The sequence below is a fragment of the Chamaea fasciata genome, unplaced genomic scaffold (assembly GCF_029207755.1).
Source record: "Chamaea fasciata isolate MVZ Bird 193981 ecotype frontalis unplaced genomic scaffold, bChaFas1.0.hap1 SCAF_3, whole genome shotgun sequence".
NCBI lineage: Eukaryota > Metazoa > Chordata > Aves > Passeriformes > Sylviidae > Chamaea > Chamaea fasciata.
Genome location: NW_027094088.1, coordinates 30,479,447 through 30,505,351, shown reverse-complemented (window position 1 = coordinate 30,505,351; position 25,905 = coordinate 30,479,447). Strand labels below are relative to the sequence as shown.

General features: G+C 42.0%; 1 protein-coding gene across 1 annotated transcript in view; it reads left to right on the top strand.

The window, feature by feature from the left end:
- The first annotated feature begins 1,995 nt into the window (after window positions 1–1,995).
- EPAS1 (endothelial PAS domain protein 1) overlaps window positions 1,996–25,905 on the top strand; it is a 76,791-nt gene continuing 52,881 nt past the window's right edge. The window contains exon 1 of the mRNA XM_066178481.1: window positions 1,996–2,501. Coding sequence (XP_066034578.1) covers window positions 2,476–2,501 — 26 coding nt within the window. The 5' untranslated portion in view covers window positions 1,996–2,475. The remainder of the gene's footprint in view (window positions 2,502–25,905) is intronic.

Here is a 25,905-nt window from a genome sequence, read left to right as displayed (position 1 = left end):
CAAACCTCCCTGAAGGTGCTGTGGGGTCCCTTATCGCCACAGAACGCATCTAGTAAATTGACAGTGATAATAAAGATACATTTGATCTTCCCCTCCCTGAACAGTCCTGGGAAAAAGAGCGAATTAATAACTAAACTAAGCTCTAGAGGTCAGGCCATTTTTTTTCCTTCATGTTCAAGATGGGGAGCTCATGTGCCAGAAATAATAGTATAGACAACTTCAAGAACTGAAGCTGTGAGGGAGCTGTAAGAATCACTCAGACTCGCCTGCTGATGCAGCAGCAAGATTCCTGTTTTTCTGGGCACTGACCTGTGCTGAAGCCCACCAACCTGCCTGTGCAGAGGACAGGACAGGTGGTGGTCCTTGAGGGGTGCTCAGACGTGAATTCTCCCATTGTCAAAGCACCTTCAGGCCCTGCTGGCCAGGAGAGTGAGAGATTTACACTGTTAATCAACTACACCGTAGGCAGAGCCAACAGGGGTCTGGCCAATGAGCTAGATGTGAAATAATTAAAATTTACTGAGTAGTTTAGATTCAGTCAGTTTGAATGCTTTTCTTTTCTGATTTTTGAAGGTGAGTTGTTTATCCAAGTGAAGTGCTTTAAGATACAGCAAGGAGCATTGACATCAGCAGAGATCAATGGAGGATGAAGAGGTCTATTTAATTTAGGAAATGAGTGACTTGGGTCTTTGATCCTATTGCACTCTCGTATTCCCAGAAGGTTAAATTTAGTCCTGCATACACAAATTCTGTTTGACTAAGTTTACTTAGGTCTTAAATATTTGTGGGTTTCTTTTGTTTAGGTTCTCTTGTATAACAAGAAAAAAACCCCAAGTGTTACTACATAATTAGCCTGTTGCTGTGTAAGCATGTGTAGCTCTTTTCAGACTTGAGAGCAGAATATGCAAATTCAAACCCAAATGCATTTCTTTAAACTTTCATACTGTATAAAAGAAAAGGAAAACACTCTCTAACCCATTGTATACAAACCAACCTCTGAAATGGCAAGGGGAAATGGCTCAAATTTGAATTAGCAAGAAATAAGTCTTGTTTGGCTCACATTGCCTACAGTACTTCCATCTTCCAGAAGTAAAGAAAACCTCATTCAGCCTAATGCAAAAGTGTGCATTTGGTTCAAGATATAAAAAAGTAAAGTGAGCGTAAGAGAACATGAGGATAAGGCTGACGCTTCTACCATGCTGAAGGACAGTATCAGGAAAAATTCTCATAAACCCTTGTCTAGGAAGGTTAGTTGCTTTGTTGTAAAATAAACAGAAATCAAAGCGAGAGGTTTTTTTAATTATTTACATTTCTCTTAACTGCAGCAAGCCATAGCAGGTGCTAGCATGAGATGAGCTTTGGTGCTTCTTGCCACAGACTCGCTTCACCGTGCGTCATCACAACCACGAGTTTTTAAAGTGCCTGAATTGAAACATACAACACAGAAAATAAAATCGAAAAAACAGGGAGAGGAAGGAAGTCCCATCAGAGGGGCAAAAGTACAGCCCTCGCTTCCTTGCACATCCCTCTGCCCGCAGCCGCCCCCATACTCCCTCTCCCCCGTGCGCGACCCGGGCCGAGCTCAGCCGGGCCGGAGCAGGGCGGCCCCGCACGCCTGCGATGGCTCCGGGGCCTCGCCCCAAGCCCGCACCGTCCTTGCGGCTTTTATTTTCGTAATTTTCTTTTTTTAACACCCCCTGCCTCGGGCTGAACGGGGGTCGCTCCAGGGAGCGAGGGCGGGGCGGTCCCCGCTTGCGGGAGCGGCGCTCGGGGCCGGGGCAGTACCGCAGCTTCTCCGCGGCCGCCGGGCAGGTGCCGCGGTGGCCCTCGGACCGCACCGGCGGGGAAATACCGCTTCTGGAAAAAAAAAAAAAAAAAAAAAAGAAGAAAAAAAAAGAGGAAAAAAAAAAGGAAAGAAAGAAAAAAAAAAAGAACGTTAAATAACCAAAGCCTTAAATAACTAATAAATAAGAGCGCGGCGGAGGGGCCGGTGTCAGCTGGCGGCACCCCGCGCAGCCGGAGCGGTGCCGGTGGGGCGGAGCAGCCCCGCTGACCCCCGGCCGGGCCGGGGCGGGGGCGGGGAGCCCGGGGCGCCCCGCCGGCCCCCATTGGCGGGCGCGGCGGCGGCGGCGGGGCCGGGCCGGGCCGGGCCGGGTCCCGGGCGGAGGGGCCGGCCCTGCCCCCGCGGCCGGCGGCGGCCCGAGGTTTAAAGTGAGAACTTTCTGCGGGCGGCGCCGAGCTGCACAGCCTCGTCCCCGCGCCTCTCCTGTCCCGCCGCAGCAGCCGCCGCCGCCACCGCCTCCCCCGGGCGGGCCGTACAATCCTCGGCAGTGTCCTGAGACTGTACGCCCGCCTCGGGGGCGACCCGGCCGAACCGGACCCCGCTCCCCGCCCGCAGAGCCCCGCGTCCCGCGGGCAGGTGCTGAGCGCGCCCCGGCCCGAGAGGCGGCGCAGGAGCCGGCAGCAGCCGCCGCGATGACAGCTGACAAGGAGAAGAAAAGGTGAGGGGCCGCGGGCGAGGCGCCGGGCTGCTCGGGTCGCTGCGTCCTCCCTCCTGCGGCTGCCCCCGCCGGCCGCGGGACTCGGGGGCACTGCCGGCGGGACGGCGCGGCCTCGCCTCCCCCCGCCGCGGCTCCCGTGCGAGGGCTCGACCCGGAGCCTTTGCGGGGACCGGCTGCGGCGGGGGTGAGTTAGTTCGCCCAGCCCGGGCGGGGAGAGGGGCAGGGTAGCGGCGCCGCGCCCCTTTGGGGTAACCCGCGCTCCGCCCGGGCCGCCGCCGAGCCGGGCAGCGCCTGCCCGGGGAGCTGCCCCCGCCGGCGGCATCGCGGCCGGCACCGCACCCGGCCCCGGCCCCGCGAAGGGCTGCGGGCAGGTGCACCTGGCAGGCAGGGCCGGCCAGCCGGTGTGCGGCCACTGTCATGTACGCCACGGCAGAGCTTGGTATCAGCGAGGACAGAGGTAGTAGGAAGCTATTTTTCAGTTGAGGACGGGGGTTTTGAAGGTAGTAGCACTCTTAGCTAAACATGTTTCATAATTAAAGTCGCGAGGGTGAAATTGCCAGGCTGTGTAAATATTTCGACACCTCCTCGCTCCAGTCCGAGACGCTGGCCGCGGTGCATCTCCCGCGGTTCATGGAGCTCCTCAGCTGTCAGCGGGTTTTCCTGGAGGGCCGAGAGTTCCAGGAGTGCCCAGCGCCTCGTTTATTGCTGCCCTTCGAGGGGGATGTGAAGCTAGACATTCCCACACTGCCAGAGCCACCCTTCCAGAGGGAATCAAAGTAACGCACTGTTGGTTTTGTAGCTCGTGAAAGAGTGTGTTTTCTTGTTGGTTCTTGAGAACAAACGTCAAAATAAAACTCAGCGGTCTGTAACACAGAAGTTACAGGTGGAGATTAAGAGAAGAATTATCTACTCGTTGCTCCAAAGCTGTAAACGGTTTCTATGGATGAGCGAGGGCACAGACATGGGGAAAACTAAGAGAATAAAGGTCTATAAAGTCTTGTAAAAGGATGTGTGTTCAGTCTGTTTTATACAGCAGGCGGTCACAAGCATCCGTCGATTATCAGCACAGGTTACTGCTCTGGCTATAGATTCTCTTAATAAATTATGTGCTTTACAGACTAAGAATTTTATGTTGCTATGTGTTGTGTATACTATCCACTTGATGATGCAGTAAATTTTAAAGCCTGGGTTTTTGTTTGTATAATAGCTCCTTTTTTATTTAGTCACCCTGTGACGATGTAATAGGGGAGGTATAGTAGTGTAAATCTTGCCTTTTCCACGTAGTTCTGTTTTCCTCAGTTTATCAGACACTGACGTATTAAGGTTAAACGCTTGCCTCAAGACTCTTTTGTTCTAGGTAACCTAGGAGTGCAGAATACAAAATACACGTACATTTTACGTCTTACATTGAAAAGGTAAAAATTATTGTACAGTACTATGTAGTTAGAAAAATGTGTTGTAACAGTTTATAAGGCAAGAGGATGAAATAGTGCATATATTGAAAACACACTGCATTCATTGTATCACCTCTTTTTAATGGGGCACTCTTAATCTCCTCAGTTTTAACCTCTTACTTTCAAGCAGAGTGAGGGATTGAGCGCTGTCTAACCTTGCAGGACAGCACACTGAAGTGGTTTGTGGAAATACTCCTCAGATCCAACACAGGCTACACAGGGCTGAAATCCGAACGCTGATCTTGACTCTGTCTCTGGTTTTAAATACTGTGACATTCAGTGACAATTTTTCTGTTTCTCTCAGAAGTAAGCTAATTGTTATCTGGTTTGTGGGATGGTTGAATAAATCAATGTTTGTGGAAGAACTGGGAGAGTGTCATACGAGGGATTTCAGATAGCTGACTTGTGCCCCCCAGTCAGTGTGCTGTAGATATTCCTGCTGGGGATGTACCCTATGTAGCCTGTTGAAACAAGATAGTTTTGCTTTCTTAATTTTCCCATACTATTACAGAGTAGGTTTATTCCTTGAGTTCAGCAGTTACTGTACTATTTGCTTGATCTCTATCCAGATATGCAGCTAGGATCTCTAACCTAACTTGCTAATGTCATTTATAAATCACTTTCACGGACAAAAGGTGGGACGGTGTTACCAGATTTCCAGGCAGCTCTGAAACTATGTTGAGGAGCAGTTCTCTTACTGTTAAAGAAATGTTCTAAGGAAGATAATCTTTGATTGTCTTAATGGTCCATTAAAGTTGAAGAACATACTCAGGTCCTCATTTGAAGCTCTGTTTGCCAGCAGAAAAGACCAGTTGCTTTGTTTGGACAAGTATTTTGGCACTTTCAGTAGGCTGATTCCCCACATTTAAAGTTAGTCCAAGATATGGAGCTGAAGTTAATATGATTATTCTTTTAACTTAATTTAAAAAATTATCTATACAGTATCAAATACTCTCTTAGAATGGCGGTAGTTACAAACTGAGAGAAGGAGGAATAAAAGGGCATAACACATTTTAGCAAAAGAGTAAAAGCTGAGGGAAAAGTATCTGTGATGGCTGTGCAGTGCAACAAGTAGTAGGTAAGTCCCAATGTAATAGAGCAGTCTGATACAGTAACTTGATGTGTTTTTTAATGATTTGCAAGACACAGTTATTTTGTTAGGAATGGATGTGGAGTTAAATGAACAAGTCTGGATGGACAACAGTGTCTGTTGAAGAAAAGTTTGAAACCAGGCTCAGGACAAATCAAGCACCAATGAGAAGGATGCGTCATTTGGCTTCACCTTTTCAGTTGTGTTGTTACTTGGGGAATTCTGTGTTTGTTTTCTGTGTTGTACGAAAAATAAACCAATTTTGCAGCTCAAAGTGTTTCTGTGCTAGTGGTCCCCATGTAATTACACAATACGTTTAGTGACCATAACCCTGTAATGTTAAATAAATCTGTTTAACTTCGTCTAGTCCAGATAGTAAAGAAATGGGATTGCCCCCAGTTATTGTCTAGGTAACAAACTGCTTTCAGACTCTTTTAGCTTGGGCTTTATTTGATGTTGAGCCCCTCTTTATGCCTCAATTTTCACTGACCTTTTCCTTCAGGAGAGTCGTTTTGCCAAGCTGAGGTCACTCTTGGCTGCTCCTCCTCAGGATGAGGAAACTGTCCTGATGGCACAGCTCTCCAGAGCTCAGGTAGTTGCTCCTAATGGGTATAATTTGGATGTCAGGAAATGTGAGCATTTAGATGTGCCAAGGTGTTAAACTGAAGATTTCAAGAAAGGCACATCTCAGTTTTGTTCTCTGCAGTACATTTTCTGTGTGTCACTATTGCCAGGTATACTCCCTATTGCCTGTTACTCTGTGATGGCGGTGACAGATGATCTTGTCCATTCTCTTGCCAACCCAGGTTGGTCCTTATGTTCATTTAAACCTCACTTTATGTATTTTAGCTGGTGGAGCGTTGAAAACTTTCCTTTGCAGACTATTTCATAGATTACTCAGCTTCATTAAAAAAAAAAAGTTTTTCAAGTTTTATTATTGCTCAACATCTCCCCATGCATAGCCCACATATTTTATTTGCTTCTGTGTTCACATCTGCCCTTGAAGTTTTTCTTATTTGGAGTTATCAAAAGGAAGTGTGATCTCCTGAATTCCTGGTGAACAATCTGTTGAAGTTGGCTGTTTAGCACATACTTATGGCGTGTTAACATTAGGCAATTTGTATTTAGGTTTCAGTGCAAATTCAGGCGCTTCATAGCTAGCAGGTCATCTTGAATGATGCTGGCCACTCATACCCCTCCTATTTTGGTTTTGCCCTTTCTGCATTTCTACAGATGTGATGTCTGGCTTTTCTACCAGAGGGTGGCCCAAGGGTACAGGAATGAGGAGGAACAGGCTGCACGCCTGCCCCCGGCTCTGCCTTTGCCTGCAGTGACGTGGAGCAGAGGTTGGGTTGAGCTCTCTGGCTTGGTGACCTGGTCTGCTTGGGAGCTCCTGACTTTTGCTGCTCAGCTCCTGTGGTTTCATCTTGATAGAGCCAAAAATTTCAGCTTGTTGAAGACTGAATGGCTTTTGCTGTGGGAATGGTGTGGGTGCCTCCCAGTGTGTACCATCCTCCCAAAGTGATCTGGGTATCTGAGGATTTGTTTTCGCAGGGATGTTCTAAGGGCTTGCTCTACTTGTGTTTAGTACTTACCCCTGGAGCAAGTTAAAAATCTGTCAGCCCTTCATAAACACAATCTTTGTGTCATGTCCTTTTCTTTGCATCTTCTGTCACGTTTATCTTGTGTGGGTCATTGGAAATGTCTCGCGTACTTCAGGGACTCTGCTAATTACCAGTTTTGCATTTATGCTGCGAATTCAGGAGACCCATCATGAGTATCAAAAATAGATCTCTCTATATCTTTAACTTATATTTTTTTTACTATGATGGATTCATAAACATTAAGTATTTTTGTTTTCAGGTTCCAAGCAGGAGCTGCTGTTAGGTGTGATGGAGGCAGAACTCTTCAAGCATTTAACTTTTTGCTATTATTTTGATAAACATTAGAGTAAGGAAATGAGCAATACAAAGCGAGATTGTATTTAAAAATAATTTAAATACATGGAATGGTTTTATTCTGCTAAAGCTATTTGTGAAATGCTATTGTGTTAATTACTCCAATATTCATAGTGACATTTATATCTTAATAGTTATAAGTAGTTCTACTCCTAGTAGCTGGCACAAGGTTCTCAGAGCCCTTCTCTTAAATTAAGAGAAAGTGCAAGTATGAATATTAGGCATGTGGCAGGTTTTTTCTCATTCATCATTCTTGTGCTCAATTTGCTTAAAAGGCAATATAATAAAGTAGTTATCTGGTGACGATAAAACCTTCACTGCTTATATAAAAAAAGCCCACCTTCTTACATTTACAGAGCTACGTTTTGTGGAGACTCTTTCTGAAATCTGTAAAATGGGAAACTATTTTACTGTGCATTTGGAAAGTAGCTTAATAAAGTACAGTAGGCCAATTGGCTGATAAATAACTAATGTTCCAAAGCACCTCACTTAATTATGCTCTTCACTTCTTGAGTTCAAATCTAATTATGATTTTGGTTCTTTCCTCTGTGACTTTATTTAGGTCTAGAAAATTTTGCTGAAACGAAATCTACCATAATAAATTTTGATTAAATGGGCATATTTGGGCCTGAAAACAGTTAGACCTGTAATCTAATTTACTTGACTGTTGTTACAAAGCTTTTGAAGTTGGATAGCATCTCCATTATGCTTCTCTGTCCATTGCTTTACGTGACACAGCAAATATTCAATATTTATCCTATAGAAACTCGTCAAATGTTTTTCCAGACAAGAAGTAAAGTTGCTTTAGTTGAATTTTTATGTCTGATCTTCAGTCAAAGAGGTGCCCTGGTCATGACCCTTTCTCCGTGTGCTAATACGTGGAATCAGCAGTTTTCTTTGATTTAGGGGAATGTTTAGGGTGTTACCGCCAAGATTGTCTGAAAAATTCAGAAACTTTACACATACTTTATGTTAGCCTGTGGGTGGATGATTAATACTGGCTTATTGCAGCTTTATGAACAAATTCTATGCATTTGGGCAGGACGAAAAACCACTTTATTGTTTTGTTTGTGCTCTCAAGTAGGACAATACCAGGATAATACGGCTCCTCAGTGGTTTTGATTCCTAACTTAAATGTGTTGAACCACCCCACAAGTTACAAATTCTGCTTCGTTCTGCTGTGTATGTATTTATGCACTGATTTGCTTTCAAACAAACATTAAGTAGCGTGTGTTTCAATCTGAAGTATTTGTGGAAAATCTATGGAACCAAACTGATTGTTTGGTCAAAGAGATTTCAGCAGCATATTGGTGTTTCCAACAAGAAACATCTTTCAAACTACGTCTTGCCGGTGCGTGGCTATTCCTTCAGTCCCTACTTCTTGAGGCATGTCCCTAAATCCCAGCTGTGACCTGCATGAATGAAACCTCCAGGTCAGAGTTTGGACAGACTCTAAAGCAGGAATTTGATGGAGAGAACAACTGGATTTATATGGGATTTGGCTGGGATTTGTTTGCTTGGTTTTTTCGTATATATGAGTGAACAGTGATGAGTGCAGGGTCCTACACTGCTCTCTGTTGTCAGCCTCATTCTATAAATCCACGGTCCCCACTGCCACCTCCCAAAAAAAAAAAAAAAAGTTCAGTAAATCCTGGTTGTTTTCACCACCTTCTCCACAGCCCTGGCAGAACAGAAGGCTGAAGCACTGAAACATCCCTTTATATTTGAATAGGAAATATTGTGTGCATTGAACTACTTCTACAAATAACAATACTTTCACAGTAACGTTTTGGAGCTAGGAGAGTGTGAGCAGTCTCTTTTAGTTTCAGGAAATTATGTTATCTAAGGAAAAGCTAAAATTAGAAGTGATATGGGGAGCATTGTGCATGGCGACTTTTTGGGGGGGGTAGTGGTATGGTTGGGTTTTGGGTTTGGTTTTTTTTTTTTTTTAACAGAGCAGCTCTCCTAATGGATGAATCATGTGGGTGTGACTTATGGCACTTGATAGCAAGCAGTCTGTGTGAAGGTATATGTGTAATAAGATTACTGGGATCATTTAGAAATTATTTGAAACTACTGAAACGTGAACTTAATCTGTTGTAAATATTTGATGCTCATTATCTAATATACCAAAATATATTTGGTTAGAGTTAGGCAAATGAAGGTAAGATATAAAGTGCAAATTTTGAACAATGGGCTACTGAGCCCTGGAAAAGCTGCAGATGCAGTTTGTGAATATTTTCTGTAAAAACAAATATTTTCTTGGAAAATAATTTTTGAGAGCACAAGGGAAACAAGAGCTAGTGTTCTAGTTTTAGCTAGACTATAATGAAGGGATAGGGTTGAGAAATTGCCAAGACATATGAAGACTGCTGAAACATTTTAGATTGGGCTTCATTTTTCAAAGATTTCTTGTGTTGCACTGTGTTGTTAATTGAAAAACAGCTGTTTTAAATTCATTTGAATGAGACTTAAGTAATTATTAGTCTCTTGTCAATTTAAAGATTTTTTCTTTTTTCTTCGTTTTTCTTTTCTGGTGTTAGACTTAACTGGGGCTGTTTCCAGATCTTTGCTGTACCGAAGTCTACAGCACCCATACACGTGTCTGGTTTGGTGGCTTGACCTCAATCAGATCCGTGTCTTCCTTTCAGGAGAAATCTTCAAATTTATCTGCTAAACCAAAATATTACATGTTCTTTTTACACTATTTACAAGGCCCTCATCACTTAAAGCCTTGAATTCAAAACAGTCCCAGTCTTTCAAAAACTGCAGTTGCTTAGACAAGTTACCAGGTCTGATGAAAATACTTAGTCGTCTTTGGCTTGGGTTAGGCAGGAAGTGTGACTTGGCAATGACAAAGGTCTTCTCTAGCTTTGGTTATGTGAACAGCTTTTTAAAGACTGCAGTATAATTGAAAACATAGCAATGCAGGCCCTCCATAACCCCTCACTGGCTCCTGACACGGCTGACAAGAAAGTCAAAATATGGGAGAGATGAAAACAGCATGTTTACAGAATTTCTAACTTGTTCTCAGAGGACTGATAATTTCAGAGCCATGTTCTGGAAAACTTGCCTGCGTATGCTGAGAGATAGAAATGTTTGCCTTTCCCAGGAAAGCTATTGCTGGAAGTAGCAGATATAATAATATCTTGAAATATAGTCATCCCAGGTGATAGCCACCTTTGGCCTAGTATATGTGTTTTCTTTATGTAGACAGCTTCTGAATCCCTTATATATATATATATATATATATATATATATATATATATATATATATATATATATATATATATATATATATATATATATTGTTTGATACACAGAAGGTGGTTTCCTGAAGGGCTTCAGTTTAAGAACTCAGTTCAGTGGCCTGAATAAGTTGCATGAAATCTTCTAAATGTGCCCTATTCTTCGCTTCTTAAAAGAGAAAGCTGGTCCTCATTTGTTGTGTCAGAGGCCTTATGAACTTTTTTAAATCTGCATGGGAAAACATGCATTAAGGGCTCATAATTTTGGTGCATATTGTCTGATGGTGTTCAGAATTTACTGTATAGTATTTTTCATTTAAGATATATTCATGCTCTTGTAAGATAAATATTTGCTTAGGTAATAAGCTGAAGCAAGTATGAAGCGGGATGGTTATTAGGCAACTTTTGTAAAGGTCGTGGAAGTATGCTTTAAAGAACATTCCTTGTATTTTGTTTCACCATTAGCATATCTAAGGTATTTACTGCCATAAAAAGGGGCTTAAACTCTTGGTATCACAGCTATAGTCGTTTGCACTTGCATTTGTATGATAAACTACAAAGCAATCCTATTCAGCCATTGTGTTTGGGACATTCTCTGGCTGCTGTTTGTCTTCAGGCCCTGTCTGTTCATTGACAATTGTATCACCCTCTCTCTGCCAGTAAATTCTAGGTATTATTAGATACTTATTGTCAAAACACTTCAAAGATCTTTGAGACATTAAGAAACCACCCCACTCTGTATTTCTACCATTGTAAGTGGGGAATGTTGCTAGGAATGTGCCCAGCTTTTAACTGCCTGTGCAACTTGTATCCAGAAATCGTTGCACATAGCAAAGTATCTTCAGAGATGATAAGCCCTGCTGTTCCTGGTTAGATTTTTGTGTGGCATTATGGTGAAATAACAAACTCATTAGCTGATGGCAATGACAGTGTCTTCAAACTCTTAGGTATTTATGGCGAGTATTAAAGTTGATAGGAGGTTTGCTTAGAACAAAAATGGCTTTTGAGTGTTCTATGGAATGTCAGCATCATATATGGATGTGCGAGAAGAAATTCAACAGTAAATGGCTTTATCATGCCACAACTCCTTAGGCAGTATTTCTCCAAAATACAAATCCAGTGACCAGTTACAGTTATACTCCGCTCCAGGTTTTTGGGGTTTTTTTTAAGATCTCAGTTGCCTCCACTCTGTTTCATAACCTGTGAGAGAAGATTGCAAATTGGTGAAAGTGCTTTTGGTATTTTCCTATAGTTTTTGCCAGATGATTCTTCTGGAAAAGCTGCATTTGTCTAATTCAGTGTAGGTGGAGAGCCTTTTGGAATAGCCTCTGCATATTGCCTTCACCATATGGTCTTTGGAAGAACAGCAAGGCTTTGCCTACCGCTTGCTTTTCCCATTCCTCCTCTGTTGCAAAGGAAAACCATGACAAATGTGGCTCTTGGTTTACTTCTTCCAGTTATCCCCATATTGACCTGGGAGACACAATTCCCGTTGTCCTGTAAGGTTGTCTTGCACATCGAAGAATGCAGAAAGTTGGAATTGGCCAGTTCTTGCACATGGGATGGCTGACTTTTGCTTGCAGAGGAAGAAACCAATGCCTCATCTAATGAAGACAGATAATTATGCTTGGTCTTAACAAAACGGTGTTATTTGCTCTTTTAAGGGAAGGTAGACTTTTGGGGATGTTGACCCCCTTTATGGCTTAATGCAGCACTTTTATGTGCGTGATGAGCTGGAAAATGTTGCATTTCACTGAGGGAGCATAGCTTGGTTCAGCTGCGGGTGGGCTGTTTTTGTGCTGCAGCTGTAAGATTATCAGTTTGTGTTAATAAATCTGGTTCTTTTTTTCCCTTTGAATGATTAGAAGGATGTGTTCATTGCCATTACTAATCAGAGGGACGTTTTTATGGGAACATCCTTTCTGTGCTCAAGTTGTCTTAGTGCTTCTGCTGGCTTTTTTATGTAACAGCAAAGCCGTATTTATGTTCCCACTGATTCACAAAAGGGGACTATCCCGTTCACTTAGGCATGTGCTGGCTTGAAAACGAAATAGAAGCAAGTGCAGATATCTTGAGGGAAACTTAATGCTGGTGTTTCGAAACAGCCATTATTTCCCGTTTAAGAAAAACCAACCCCCCCAACCCTACTTTTGTTTGTCAGCTGCATGACTGGCCCGAACAAAGCCTCTCTGGCATGGGGACCTGGGCCAAAGCACATTGAGGCTGAATAAAATCATATTTTGGATTCTCTCTCTTGAGCTTGTTCACCACTCTCAGTAGAGCTGGCTGTGAAAGTTGCATCTGGTTGCTGACCTGGCTGCTGAACAACAGCTTCAGCAAGTGGGTCTGGCCTCTGCAGTTGCTTCTTCTGTCTCCTTTCTCCTCCACACCCTCTCCAAAAGCCCCTCACTTGGCCTGGCTCTTTGCTCTGCTGGGTACTCAGGGCATTGTGTTGATCGTGTAGCCTGGACAGTGTGGTGTGACTGGTCACGGTAGTTATCCTAGCTCCCCACTCTGGAAAACTGGGATGGTAGTACATCCTTCCTTCCACCCTTTGTGTGTCTTATTTATTTAAACTGTAAACTTTTTAAAATAGGGACTTTCTATTTCTATGCCTAACGCAATGCTGTAGATATGTTGGCAAGAAGCTTGTAGAATAAACCTGACTTGAAAATGCTTTAATAGGAGGTTGTCAAGTGGAAGGAGTTTGGTTATCTCTCACTCCTGTATTACTTGGTTAATTGCTTTCTTTACTGCACCATTCCATATGATCCCTCAATATGTAGGTTACACCCACGTGCTGACGGGTGACCCACGCCTTAGTTTGCTTCACCTTTGAATTTGTCCTCCTGTCATATAAGATCCATGTGCAATTTAGACGCCCCAAGCAATTGAGAAGGTGGGGGTGTTGGTGGCGGCGGCAGGAAAATTGCGACACGCTGAAAGCACCTCAGAGATGATAAAACCCCTTATTCTTCCAGATTTCATCATGGAGCAGGCAGGTGAGCAACCCGTGGGGCAATAAGAGTGAAAAGGAGGGCTTGACCGTCACAAAAAAACGGTCTTTTTTGCAGATGGAGAGTTCAGCAGGGTTTCAGCCAGCAATCATTTGCTCTCAGCTTCTTTGAACTGAGAGCTGTAAGAAAGTAGAAGAGTGCTGACATACAGTGTTAATGTGACATGGGTTTAGAGGTCAACATACGCAATCTCATTCACAGAGACTGAAGCCTGTGGATCTCCATTCAATAAAGGCTTCTTTTGCATACGGGTGCCAGGGTGGGGCTGAAGAAGACGGAGCCCACACAGTGTTTAGTGTAAAGAAGACACAGTGAGAAAAGCCTAACATATTAGACAGACTTGGCAGCTTTGCATGCTGTGTGTGCAGGCCCTGAAGAAGATAGTGCAAGAAGCCGTGTTATCTGTGTAACACTTCTTTCCCTTTGCCTGCCAAATCTTAGGACAACATCCCCCGCCCCTCAAACCTAAATGTCACTGTAAACATGGTGTAACTAAATTCCAGCTCTTCAAACGGCAGATATGAAGCAATGAACCAGAGTGACCAGCTCTATTGTTTTCTGACTCTTTTAAAAAGAAGTATTTTAAAGGAAGCAGATGACAGAAAATGGTGCTTCTTCAAATAGCGGCTTTTCAGAGCTCTTCTAACCTGGGGAGGTAAAATGAGCAGGGAGCAAAGTTTGCATTGCAGGTCACAGTAGGGATTTTTGGTGCAGCGATGGCTAATGTGGAGCAGAAGTCCACCTGAAGGCAGAGCTGAAAGAGGAAGAGCACCTGCCACCTCACCTATTAAAACCTTTGAAGAAGAGGCACTGTCAACGTGAAGTCATTACAGAGCATTCCTTCAGAGGGAGTCATGTGTTGAATACAGTGCAAATATAGAATGATTTCATGTTATATTGCAAAATGCGCGTTGAGTAGGTTACAGCCATGGAAAGAGCCTACTGAGGCATTTGTTGAGCTGTGCGCTCCTGTTGATTTGGTTTCCTAAGTTAATCTTTGTACCTTAATTAACAGTTGGAGTGCTATGGCTTTTGTACCAAAAAACCTCAATGTCCATAATGTCTAGAGCTTTTATCAAAATGGAGTTCAGTTCCTGCCTTAGACCTCTGGGTACTGTTTTGTGAAAATGCCTTTGAGGAAAATAAAATGTCATCTGTGTGTGATACAAACCTTCATCCCTCTTAAAAGAGGGTTTCATGATCATTTCACTTCAGGTCTTAGTGGATTGAGCAAATGAAATACCTTTGTAAAGTATAAGGAAAATAAAACAAGCATCTGTTCTTACACTGTTACTTGTATAGGTAGTCAGTTCTGATTTACACTTGTAAGAAGGAATATTTGGTGGGCAAATACATGTATTTCAGTGCACTCTGTTTGCCCACATACCAGGAGATGTTTTAGTGAAGCTGTGGAATACGAAATCAATGTACTGAAGGAAAATAAAGAGAAGGCCTCAACCTAGAGATATACTTGCTACTGAGAGTCAAAACATCTCCTCCGCCACCTCAAAGGAAGTAAATACCTTACTGTGCTTGTGGTTGTAGGTATAGTATAGTTTGCTGTAGCTGAACATGTATTGCATATAGGAAGTGTGGAGAAGGATTATGGCTCAGTGAGCTACTTGGAAATCAAAAGGAATTTTAATAGATGATGAGACAGTGATTAGATGAATTATCCTCTTCTAGCTTATTTCCTTAAGGGATCAAGGTTTACATGGTTATAGCATGTCTACCTCCCTTTCTGATAGAGCTATAGAGATCTCAAGGATATTAAATAACTGGGAGTAGGTGTTGTAATGGCTACAGGGAAAAGTTGCAACCACAAGTCCATTTCCCTGTAGAGAGGAAGGACTTCCTATGGCTTGTTGCTTTTGTAGTGTGGGTCACTAGTTAACCCTTGCGGGGTTTTAAAAACTTACTGTGAGCTATTTGCCTCGCTATTTGGCAGAAATAGATACAGATAAAATGCTGTTCCTTACTCTGGGCATTTCTGAGTGACCTTATTGGTTTTGGATGAAGAAAGTGCTGTGCTGCTATGATTAATACTAACACTCAATACTGTGGGCTAATGTAGACTGTCCACATTAAGACCATGAATGTATACTTCACTCAGGCCTTGAGAAGTGCAGCTAGGCTTGTTTCTGCTGGGTAGGAATCTCTGAGTTCAGCTAGAGAAACAACTGCCCTTCTCAACAGCTGTAACTCTGGATCTGGCTGTAGAAAGATCTGTTTTGGTTGGAGAGGCCCAACTGTGTGTGCGTTGGTGTTGATTGTTGGGGTTATGATTAATTTTGGGCATTGTTATACTGGCAGTAACAATGAAGGCATTGTCACCACTAGCATTTTCACTTTCCTGTGTTGTTGCAGTGCTTGTTTAATTATTTTTGCAAGAGCATTAGGTTATGGGAACTTTTTCATGTGCAAACCGTGTTAAAGGCGGGAATCTCCTGTTAAGAGCTGCGTATTTTTGTTGTTCCCACAAGCAAAGGTAACGATGAAAACTTTTTAAATTGGTTCATTGGCTTTGGCAGTCGGTATCTACTGAAGATCAGTTATACTTCTCAGAATCACTTCCCCCAGTTGAGGCAGTGCTGCTCTTTGGTTTTTGTTTGTATTATGTATTTGCTGGAAGGAGAGTGCTATTGTGTGTTTTTTGAGGGTGATTACAAACATAAAATAGATTCTCTTGAGAACGCTTTGTCTGCTCTCATCACAATTGGTAATTGTTTTGTGTTGTGTAAGACTGCATGCTGTGCTTCTTTTTTGGCAGTATGTGTGAGTGAACCTAAAACTGGATTTCCACCTCCAGCATTTTATCACTGATGTTTTAAAGGTGAATCCTGGAACAAAGCATAAAACCTCTCGGAACTCATGTATTGCTAGATGATGAATGTTTACCAAAGTAAGGCCAATTTTCTTCAGTCATTTGGGAAATCAAGTTTGCTGCCTTTTTTTTAACGGATGTCTTCTCCAATTAGGACCCATGTGAGGTGGCTTTCAACAATGAAAAAAAAAAACAAACCCAACCCCAAAAACAATTACCTGTGACATTGAAGCAGACTAAAATAGTATAGTTATGTGCAAGGTGGGTATCATCCTTTTGCACCAAGTGTATTTTCAGAGGTCATTCCAAAATGCCAAGGGAAAAGGAATCCATAATCCTCACATATCCTATTAGCAGAGAGCCTTGAGGTAGAGATGGGCAAGATGTGTGGAAAAAATGAGGCTTCTGCCAAACATTTTCTTTGTAGGTCACTTATTGTAGTTGAAATTACAGGGAGTGTAAGAGCAAGTGATCTATTACCAAAGCCATGAAAATAAACCATTTGCCACTTCTAACAAGTGTTGGACCAAAATATGCCTCAAATTTTAAAAATAAATGAAAACTTGGCAAAAAGTAAGACCCGGGTTTATCTTCATTTCATCAGGTACATGGCGTCCTGGAACACAGCCCACTGGCAAAAGCGTGGGGAGTGTTATCCTTTGCAGCACTGGGAATGTTCTCTGCTGAATTTGGCGCCAATGACCGAGCTTTGCTTGTTAGCTGAAGTTCACACAGACTCCTTGCCAGGCCTGCCCAGAATGCTGTCTCCTCTGACTTCCTGTGGTCTTGCATAATATTTCCTTGCTTCTTGTATAACTGCGGCTCATTCTGGTCACTGCCTACTTTATACAGTCAACTTTTTAAAAGGCCAGCCCTGCAAACGTGCGGCTGAGCCATGTCAGTGGCAGGAGGCGTCCTGGTGGTGACGCCAATGGAAGCGCCCTTCCACGAGGAAACCGCCGGCAGCGGGGGCGTATGTCAGGGCCGACATGTCTGAAGGCAATAAAGTTGGCTGCTGCAGCCTCGTGACGAGATAAGCGTGAGGCACGACTTGAAGATTGACTGTACCTTTGAAATACGTGCTGCTGTTGCTCTGATTTCTGTAGCAAATGTAGGCGCTAATTGAGCATGGGGGAGGCAGCGCGCAATGGAAGCGCGTTTTCAGAGTGCACTGAAATTCTTGTTATTGCTAACAGTCCCTCAGTTAAAAGTCCTTACATTTGCCTTAAAAACACGCTCCCAAGTGTTAAAGACCATGATAGGAATTTCAGGAAGGAGTTTCAGAAAACAGTATTTTCAATGCTGATAGTTTTTAATGCTTCCCTACAAGTTGTTTCTGCGATTGTCCGTGGTTAAAATATGCATTAGATTTGCATTACTGTTGAAGTAAGTGTATTTAATAATGTTTACCATTTACTAGCCTAGATTATTTCTATGTGTTTTGAAAGTGTACTTCATAGCAGCTTGTGCCATGTCGCTGCGTTTATGCTGATTATTTTCTAAATATTTGTGTTTGCACATGTAGTTATAGGTAGAACACTGTGTGTACTTACAGAGCTTTGTCAGTAACTCATTTTCAGAAAGATGTTTGCCTACCTTGACACTTTCTACACAGTTTAAACACAGTTTTCAAACTGTTACTCATGTTCTTTGGCAAACCTGTTCCTGGCATGGCTTTGAAAAGCTGAAGAGTAGAGATGACAAAATAGTCACTTCAGTATGTTTGTAAACTTACTCAAATAGACTGTACTGATTTTTTCTGTTATATAGTTCCCAGGTCATGTATGATCTTCCTGTTAAATACTATCTGCTTTGAAGAAACAGAAGCATCATTTTAAGGGAAAGCATTAGAATTGACTCAGTCATCACAGTTATATGAGATTCTGTTTAAATTGTCTCGTACCATCATCTTTTCCATGAATCCAGGTTATCCAGTTGTCAGAGGAAAAAGTCATGCTGTCTACACATGACTTCTTGCAACACTGTCTTTTAATCTGATTAATTTAATGGAAAATAAACTTCTACTGGTTAATGTGTAGAGACAGCTTTCTTGGTCACCTAAAGGCTGTAGTCTGGTTTATTACCTTGTGTTCTTAGGATCAACATTTTAATGGCTACAGCCCAGCTAATACCATACTTGGAGAATTGTCACAGATTAATAGAGTGGTGATACTACTGACATCTAGCAAACCATTTCATGGTATTGGGAATACAAGCACTTCTTTGGAGCGTGCATTATATGTACTGCATTTTTGACAGATGTATGCAAAGACAGAAATCCTGGTATGGCTTGACCGAACAGCTCTAGCAGCATGGTTGCCAAATAAACCAGGTTAACCTGAACATGTTTTGACCAATGATGGAGAAAAGAAACAAGCCTGCTCCTCAGTGATGGGTTTGGAGTCCTGGATAAGCCATATAAATATGAATTGTATGGTTGAAGTAGACTGATGCTGGGGTTGGCCCTAAGATTAGAGGACGCATAAAAGGTGTTGCAAAAGGTGTTGGGCTGAGCACTGCTCAGCCAGCTGGAGAACACAGTTCATCAATAAAGAAGGATTTTCTTGCCAAATGGAAGCAGTTGGAGAGATATTTTAGGACCTGACATTTCTTTTAATAAGTATATGTTCCTCGTGTGTACATAATTTTCAGTGATTTCAGAAAAACTGTTTTGCTTATAAAGTCAGAGCTGGAAATTTACTCTGCATATAGAAAACAAGATTTAGAAACTATTGTTCAAAAAAGATGGGCTGAGCCTTAGTCCTTTCAGCAGCGTTAAAAAGGCACACATGCTCTCTGAATCCAAATGTAGTCAAGAGTTGGAGAGATCCATGGTCACATGGGCATGTTCACTTTTCCTTTTTTTTTTTTTTTTTTTTTTTTTGATGATGATTTAGAAATGTGCAAATGGGCACTGCAGAAGGTTTGAGAGTTTAATCCTCAGATGTACAGGCAGACAAATACCCACTGCATTCAGTGGGAGTTTTGTCCCAGTAAACAGCTCAGGATTGTTCCCTTGTATCCATGTCTAAATGTGGATCTCAGTCAAGTAAACACGCGTGTAGCTGTACGCATTAATCTGCTTCAGAGCTGGGAACACCCTGTGTCCCTCCTGTCACTGGGGACGTGGCCACACCTGGAGCTTCGTGCAGGCGTGTGTTAAGGACGCTGATGGCCCATCCAACGTGTGTCCTGCCACAGGGGAGCAGTGATAGGTATCTCTGGGGGCACAGCAGCCTCCGTCACTTGGCTTTTGGTGCGCAGAGATACTGCTCTCCTTTGAGGGATGTGTTAGGGTGGATACGCGCTTCCAAAATGCCTGTGCTCACAGATAAAGCAGAAGGGAGCAGCTCCCCTAACACTGAGTATTTTCAGCCTGCATGCCTGCTCCTTCCTGAAGCTGGAGAGTTTGCTTGGTGTTTCTCAGGCTGAGCTTCTACAGGGGCGGGAATAAATTTCTCATCTAGGGAAGTCTCTATAAAGGCTAACTGGGAACAGCAGAAATGCAGCTATGCTCACTGTGCCAAAGAGCATTAGAGTGCTTTTCATGAGCTGCATGCTGCAGCTGGCAAAGTGGCAGCACCTGTGAACCTCTTTCACAGGTAGTGTGCAGGGGGGGATGAGAGATTTCTCATATAGGTGCTGCTGTTGAGAGAGAGTTGCTGATATTAATTTAGTTTATTCTTATAATTTAAAGTTTTTTAATGGCACTTGCCCAGAGGTTGTAGTCTATCAGCAGGAAAAGCCAGACTTGTGGCACTGTAACTCATATGCTGTCATTAGGGACCTGTGCACCAGGGAATGCTGTAGGTGTGTAACAACAGTTTTAATGTATTCTATAAAATCCAGTCTCATTAAGTACTGAGGATCTTGGGAGTTCTGGAAGAGCTTCTCCTACTGCCTGATGTAGTAATTCAGTATACTTAGCCGCTTAGAGGATAGGTCTAATAACAACAGTTAGTACATTTGTATGTTTAAATATGCTTAAAAAGCTTAAATGGATGTGGTTTGAAAAAGTGAAGTGAAAGAACAGTAAAATTAACATTAAAACCCAGCATATGCTATGGCGAGGAAGTATAGTCTTAGCCATACTACAGAAAATAGAGATCTGAGAAGATTCCTGGTCAACAGATCTGTCAGAACAAACAGAAGTGAATAGTAAATGTTAACTGTTACTTATGTGTTATCTTTTTTTGAGATTTTCAAGGTATTAGGATACGATGGGGATGTAGGGCTGTGCAAAACAAATTATGAAAATGCACCTTTTCAAAATATTAACACAAAAGTCCTAGAAAGAATGATGACATCTTATGCAGTGTTCACACGTCAGTTTCTCTAAATAGGAAACCCCCTCCCCATTTTTTTTTTGTTTGTTCTATTAAGTAAGTATGGGAACATTTTTGAAAGAAGAGCTTAATGCAAAGGGAACTTTAACAGAAAACAAGAGGCACACATTTCTTCTGCTATTACTAGAGCCCCTGCAGGCTTGGTGAGGTTGTCTTTTTGGGGGGAGGTGGCGTTTGCAGCACGGATGCTGCCTGGGAGCTGGGAAGGAACCAAGGGGCTCTGCCCTTCCTGCGGAGGGAGCTTTGTTCAGCAGCATGGCTCTCTCCTGAGGAGACTGCTGTAGGCTGGATGCAAAGGGAGGGCTGGCAGGACAGGACCAGGAGCTGTGAAGGCTGAGGAACAGCTCTTGACTCCTGAGTGTCGTGCTGGCTTACTGCAGCAGGCAGTCTCAAAGGGGTCTGCTGAGGTTTGGGTGTGTGCTGGACTTCAGTCCTCACAAGCACCCGCAGCCACTGCGGGAGGTTTGACCAGAGACTTTCTCGGGGTCAGTGCTCAGGGGAAGCCTGAGAGGCAAGGAGGCTGGGAGAATGTTTTGGAGGAGTGTCTGTGCTTTCTGTGTCCTCCTTGAAGTGTCTGCTGATTGAAGCAGGCTGATGGGGAGGTACTGGGCTACATCAACTTCTCACCTGCCAGGGATATTGCTGTGTATTCCTCTGTAGGCAAGGGTACACCAAGAGGGCTGAAAGGGTTGATGAAGGGGCAAACCAGCTTTACTTTCACTCTATCCAAATCAACAGCAAAACCCCCTCCCACTGGTTTCAGCAGCCATACATGCTTTTTGACCAGACATCTCGTGGTTGTATATCTAATATGCTAATATGTGTATTAACCAACTTTTAGTCTTATGTTTAATAGATAAGGGCTCTTACAAAACTCTGGTTTGCTTTTTGTTGTTTGTTTTTTTTTCCAGGAAAACAAACATTTGGTACTAGCAACCATAATTATTACATAGCAATTATTCAGGCTTTTCACCAAATTACATGTGGTTATTTCCACAGCAAAACGCCTTTTTACATACCCCTAGCACACCACTAGCCTTGGCCTAACCCTGGGGGATTACAGAGATAAGATACCAACCATGGTTAGCATCATCTTTTGATAAACTGGAGCATCAGTAGGGTGCAGAGCTATAGCCTTGAAGGCAGAGAAAATGGTATTTAGGGCTCTTTGAAAATCTTGGTTTAGGGATTGCATAGGAATGATAAACAGATTTTTGCAAGGTTTTATGGGGACACCGTTATTAACTTTTGCAGTAATTATTAAACTGCTTTCTTGTTGCTTGGGAGCTGGTACTCTCATTTGTTTGTCACTGTTCAATCATTGGAGTGAAGCACTTGGTAACAAATTGCAGCATGGGGAAGTACTAAGGTTGTCTATTTCAAGCAACATTTGAATACTGAAAATATATGTAAAATGAAAGGCGAAGGTTAATGATTTAATAACAAGGTCCCCAGGACCGTGCCTTATGTCTAGAAGGCAGTAATTTGCATTTGCTTCCTGTAGGGTGACTTTACTGAGGAACTGAAGGCACTTAGCATATGCAGATGCTGAAACTCTTCTGTGCATCTGTTACTATTTAAAAAGTATAAAGTCTGTGGTGGAGACTTTTGAGATGTCAAAGGAGAAGGAGTGAGGCACTGACAGACAGGAGGATGCTGGTGTAGGCAGGGAGTGACAAAGAGAGAAGATGATTATGTGCTCTCCAAAAAGTTGGGGGGACACCAGGGTGGTTAATGAAGGCAAATAGGCCCTGTTTAGGAGAGGGATGTTAATGTGCTTGATAGAATTGCATATACAGCAAATCGCCTTAAATACATTTTGTGGTTACAACTACTTATATACAAAGCCAAACCATAATTACAAAGCTGTTCTTGTTTTTGAAACATCATGTGCCAAACAAGTTGTATATATTTGTAGGGCATGGTAATGTCAAAGATCACCTGAGTGTGAAAAAGATGGATTTATGGGTAGCAGCTGTATTCACAAACAGCTGAAGCTAAATTCGCATTTGCATCATGTTGTGAAAACTCAACTTTCTGGAGTGTTTGACGCTGGCTTCTGCAGAACCTGCAGCAGATGTTGCGGGCGGTGGGTGGCTGTAGACAGGGCATCTGGTGGAGCAAGAGACTGGCGGCCTCAGGCTCTCCAACACTTCTCTGATGCTAGTCAGGCTGTGCAGTACGTGCAACAGCATCATTAATGTCCCTTTGTTCTTCCCCTGTGCTGTATGAACAGCTTGGGGCAGAAAAAATCTCCTCATGTTGAGCTTGCTGATGATGACAATGTCTTGTGAAAAGAGTGGTTTCTCTTGGCCTTTTTGATTGTGGTGATAGCTTCTTCTGGAACCACCTCCATTATAGTGACTTTTTTTTTTTTTAAATGTTTCAAAAAGTTCAAGGAAAAGTGTTTTGTTGGGTTTTTGTTTGGATTTTTTTATTTTTATTTTAATTTTATTTTATTTTATTTTATTTTATTGCTTGATTGGAGACACTATTAGAAGAGTGAGTCCTAAGCTCAGTTGGAATGGCAAGTTCCTAGACAGCTCAGCACACACATCCAGCAGCCTCCCCTTCCCTGCTGATTCCCCCAATGTTGTTTGCAGATAAATTATAGACATGAAATAGTGTACAGGTCAGATGCTTAGCACAAGAGCCAAAGGCTTCAGCTCTGGCTGAGTGGCCAAGCTCCCACCAGGCGTCCCTCAGGTTTGCCGCAGGGTATTGAACTCGCTGCTCCAGTCCAGCTTGCAGAGCTCACAATCTCAGATTACTCAAAATTATTCAGTGGATCTCTGCTCAAAAAAAAAAAAAAAAAAAAAAAAGTGAGCACCCCAAGTCCTTTTGTAAAGGTTAATAATAGTTCACAAATAATTGTAACATATTAGGAAAAAATGACACAATTTATAGCAAAATATGTCCAATGTCTGCAGTAAGGGGTTGGTTTTGTTGTCCTTTCACAGCACATTTTAAAGAGCGTAATAGCACTAACTGGTGCAGACATGAGTACTAGGGCTAGTTGAAAATGTGGCCATTTTGTACTTTTGCCTGCCCTGCTTATCCCCTGTTCACTACTAATAGGACTGTATGGGATGTCACTGGCCACAGCACTTTTGCTGTTATATGTAAACTAAATTTAAGGAACTTTTAGTGTTTGTTGTGCACAGTGAAGCTCTGGGAAAGCTTCAACCTTTGACCTCTGTAGTGGGTTATGACAGGGAAGATTCGTAAGAGCTTGATTTAGACTCATCTCTGTAAAGCTGGTTAAAAATATTCAACTACCATGTTTTTCCTCCTCCCCCATCTCAGTAAAGGTCCTCTTAAAATACGTACTCTGAACATTTCATTTTTGTCATTTCTATGGGAGCCCTGTAGTGAAGGCTACTTGTAAGGAAATAATTAAATTATATTCATGTTTATGCTTTAAAATTGCCTTGGTAGTAGTCCAAGAAATATTTTCTTGCTCTTCCAAATTTCCATGTGCTCTAATATTAATCTATTTTCATCAATGTGACCTGCCCCAGCAGTAACATTTGTTTGTAATTGGTCATGTAATGTTTGCTGAAGAGACATAAAAACTAAATTAAATTTATCTGAGACTTTAAAAAATCTTATTCTGAGTAAAATGAGGGCTTTATTAGAAAATGAAAAGATGCTTGACGGTATTGGGGTAATTTGTCACAAACCTGAATAGTCAATAAAGACATTGTGGTAGCAGAACTCTTTCATTTTGCTTCTACAAAGCAGAATATTCTTTCTTTGAAATACTTTGTTACTACCTTTTAATTTTGCATTATATGTTAATAAATGTCTATGCTTGGGTTATGGCAGCGATTTCAGACTGAACAACTGGTAATGACATTATTTATTGCCTTTGAGAAAGAGCCCTTTTATGTGGGTTGTATATCCCAAATTAGAACTATCCCAAATATCTAAAATTAAAGAATATATATGTTTTTCATGGTAACACAAGTAGTCTTCAGAGCAAGCCAGAATACCTGGCTGTCAGTTCAGACTTGGAAATTCTGGTTTTTTAATACGGCTTTTGTGTTAAGTCCAAGTGAAAGGCTATTTCATAAAAGAACGAAAGTGACTGTATTATTTAGTTAGAATGGTTATTGCTAATGACTAATTACTTGCACTTTTAGAGCAGTCAATAATATTTTGTTGTTTTTCTTGCAAAATTGTTTGTAATCCAAGCCAATAAACTATCCTTGAAATGGAGAGCCCACTGTTTGCCCAGAACAGCTGGCCTGCTACATTAGCTTCTATAAATAAGTTTATTATTTTGGATGGAAGTTATAAAGCAATCTGTTTACCTCTACTGAAGTAAGTAGAATAACTGAAAACATTGCTAAAAAAAAAAGGACGAAGAGGAGCATTGGAACAAAATAAAGTCCTCCAAGAGTTCTTTATGCTTCCTTATTATTTTCATCAAGCACAACTTCTCTGTGATTTTATGTTCTGAAGAAAACTGGAAGGAGGGAAAGTGCTATTTCACTCTTCAGTTGACAGAAATGTAGTATTTTTCTGGTTTAAAATATTGATTCTCCCTGATTGTCCTGAGATTTTTTGGAAGCACATAGAACTGAATGGAGAAAAAATACAGAAACTTGCATTAACTGTGTGGAGAGAATAAAAAAGCATTAGCATGAAATCTGTTCTCCTTTAGACACACATATTGGTTAGAAACAGGGACTTCAGTGCCACATACGCTGAAAATGTGGTCTAAGAGCTTTAATTTACCTTTGTCTGTCAATGTTAATGGACAGAGCAAGTGCTGGAGCTGTTGTAAAACAAATCTGTTTTCCTTTTGTCTGCTCTGCCAGATAATGAAATAAAAGCTAAATTATCACTGATAAAAGTAATTTGCAGAAAAGCATTGATAAAAATATAACAACAGAGCTTGCCATTAGCAGTTTAAATGGATAATGTTTACTTCTAACCTACTTCTGTCTTCTGGTTTTTATTGTCTTTTACCCCTTCCTGAGCGAAGAAGGGCTTTTTCAGGAGAGGCTTCAGGCCTCAAATATGGGTATACTAAATCTTGGCATTGGTAAGATTCTTTTTCCTCTTCTTTTTCTGTACTACAGTATTGCCAAGTCAATGTTTGTGCACAGTTTGAAGTGCAGTTATCAGTGTAATTTTATCCATCCCACCCTGAGGACTCTGTCTGCTAATGACGAAAACTGACAAAATTATTTGTCGTTGCAGCACTGGTAGCTCCTACCAAGAGATACACAGTTACTGTGGAGGTCTTAATTCTTCATGTTTAGGTGTGAGACACATACTTTCTGTCTCTCTGTATGTCTGTGTGTTTTTCTTTTTTTAAAAATTTAATATTTTAAGATGGAGAAGTTTGAAGTTGTGTCCCAGTTGCTCACAAAACTTCAGAAGTGGAAAGGCAAAGACTTCTGAGCCCCATGTGTTTGTGTGTGCACGGTGATTCTAATGTGTACATATATGAATG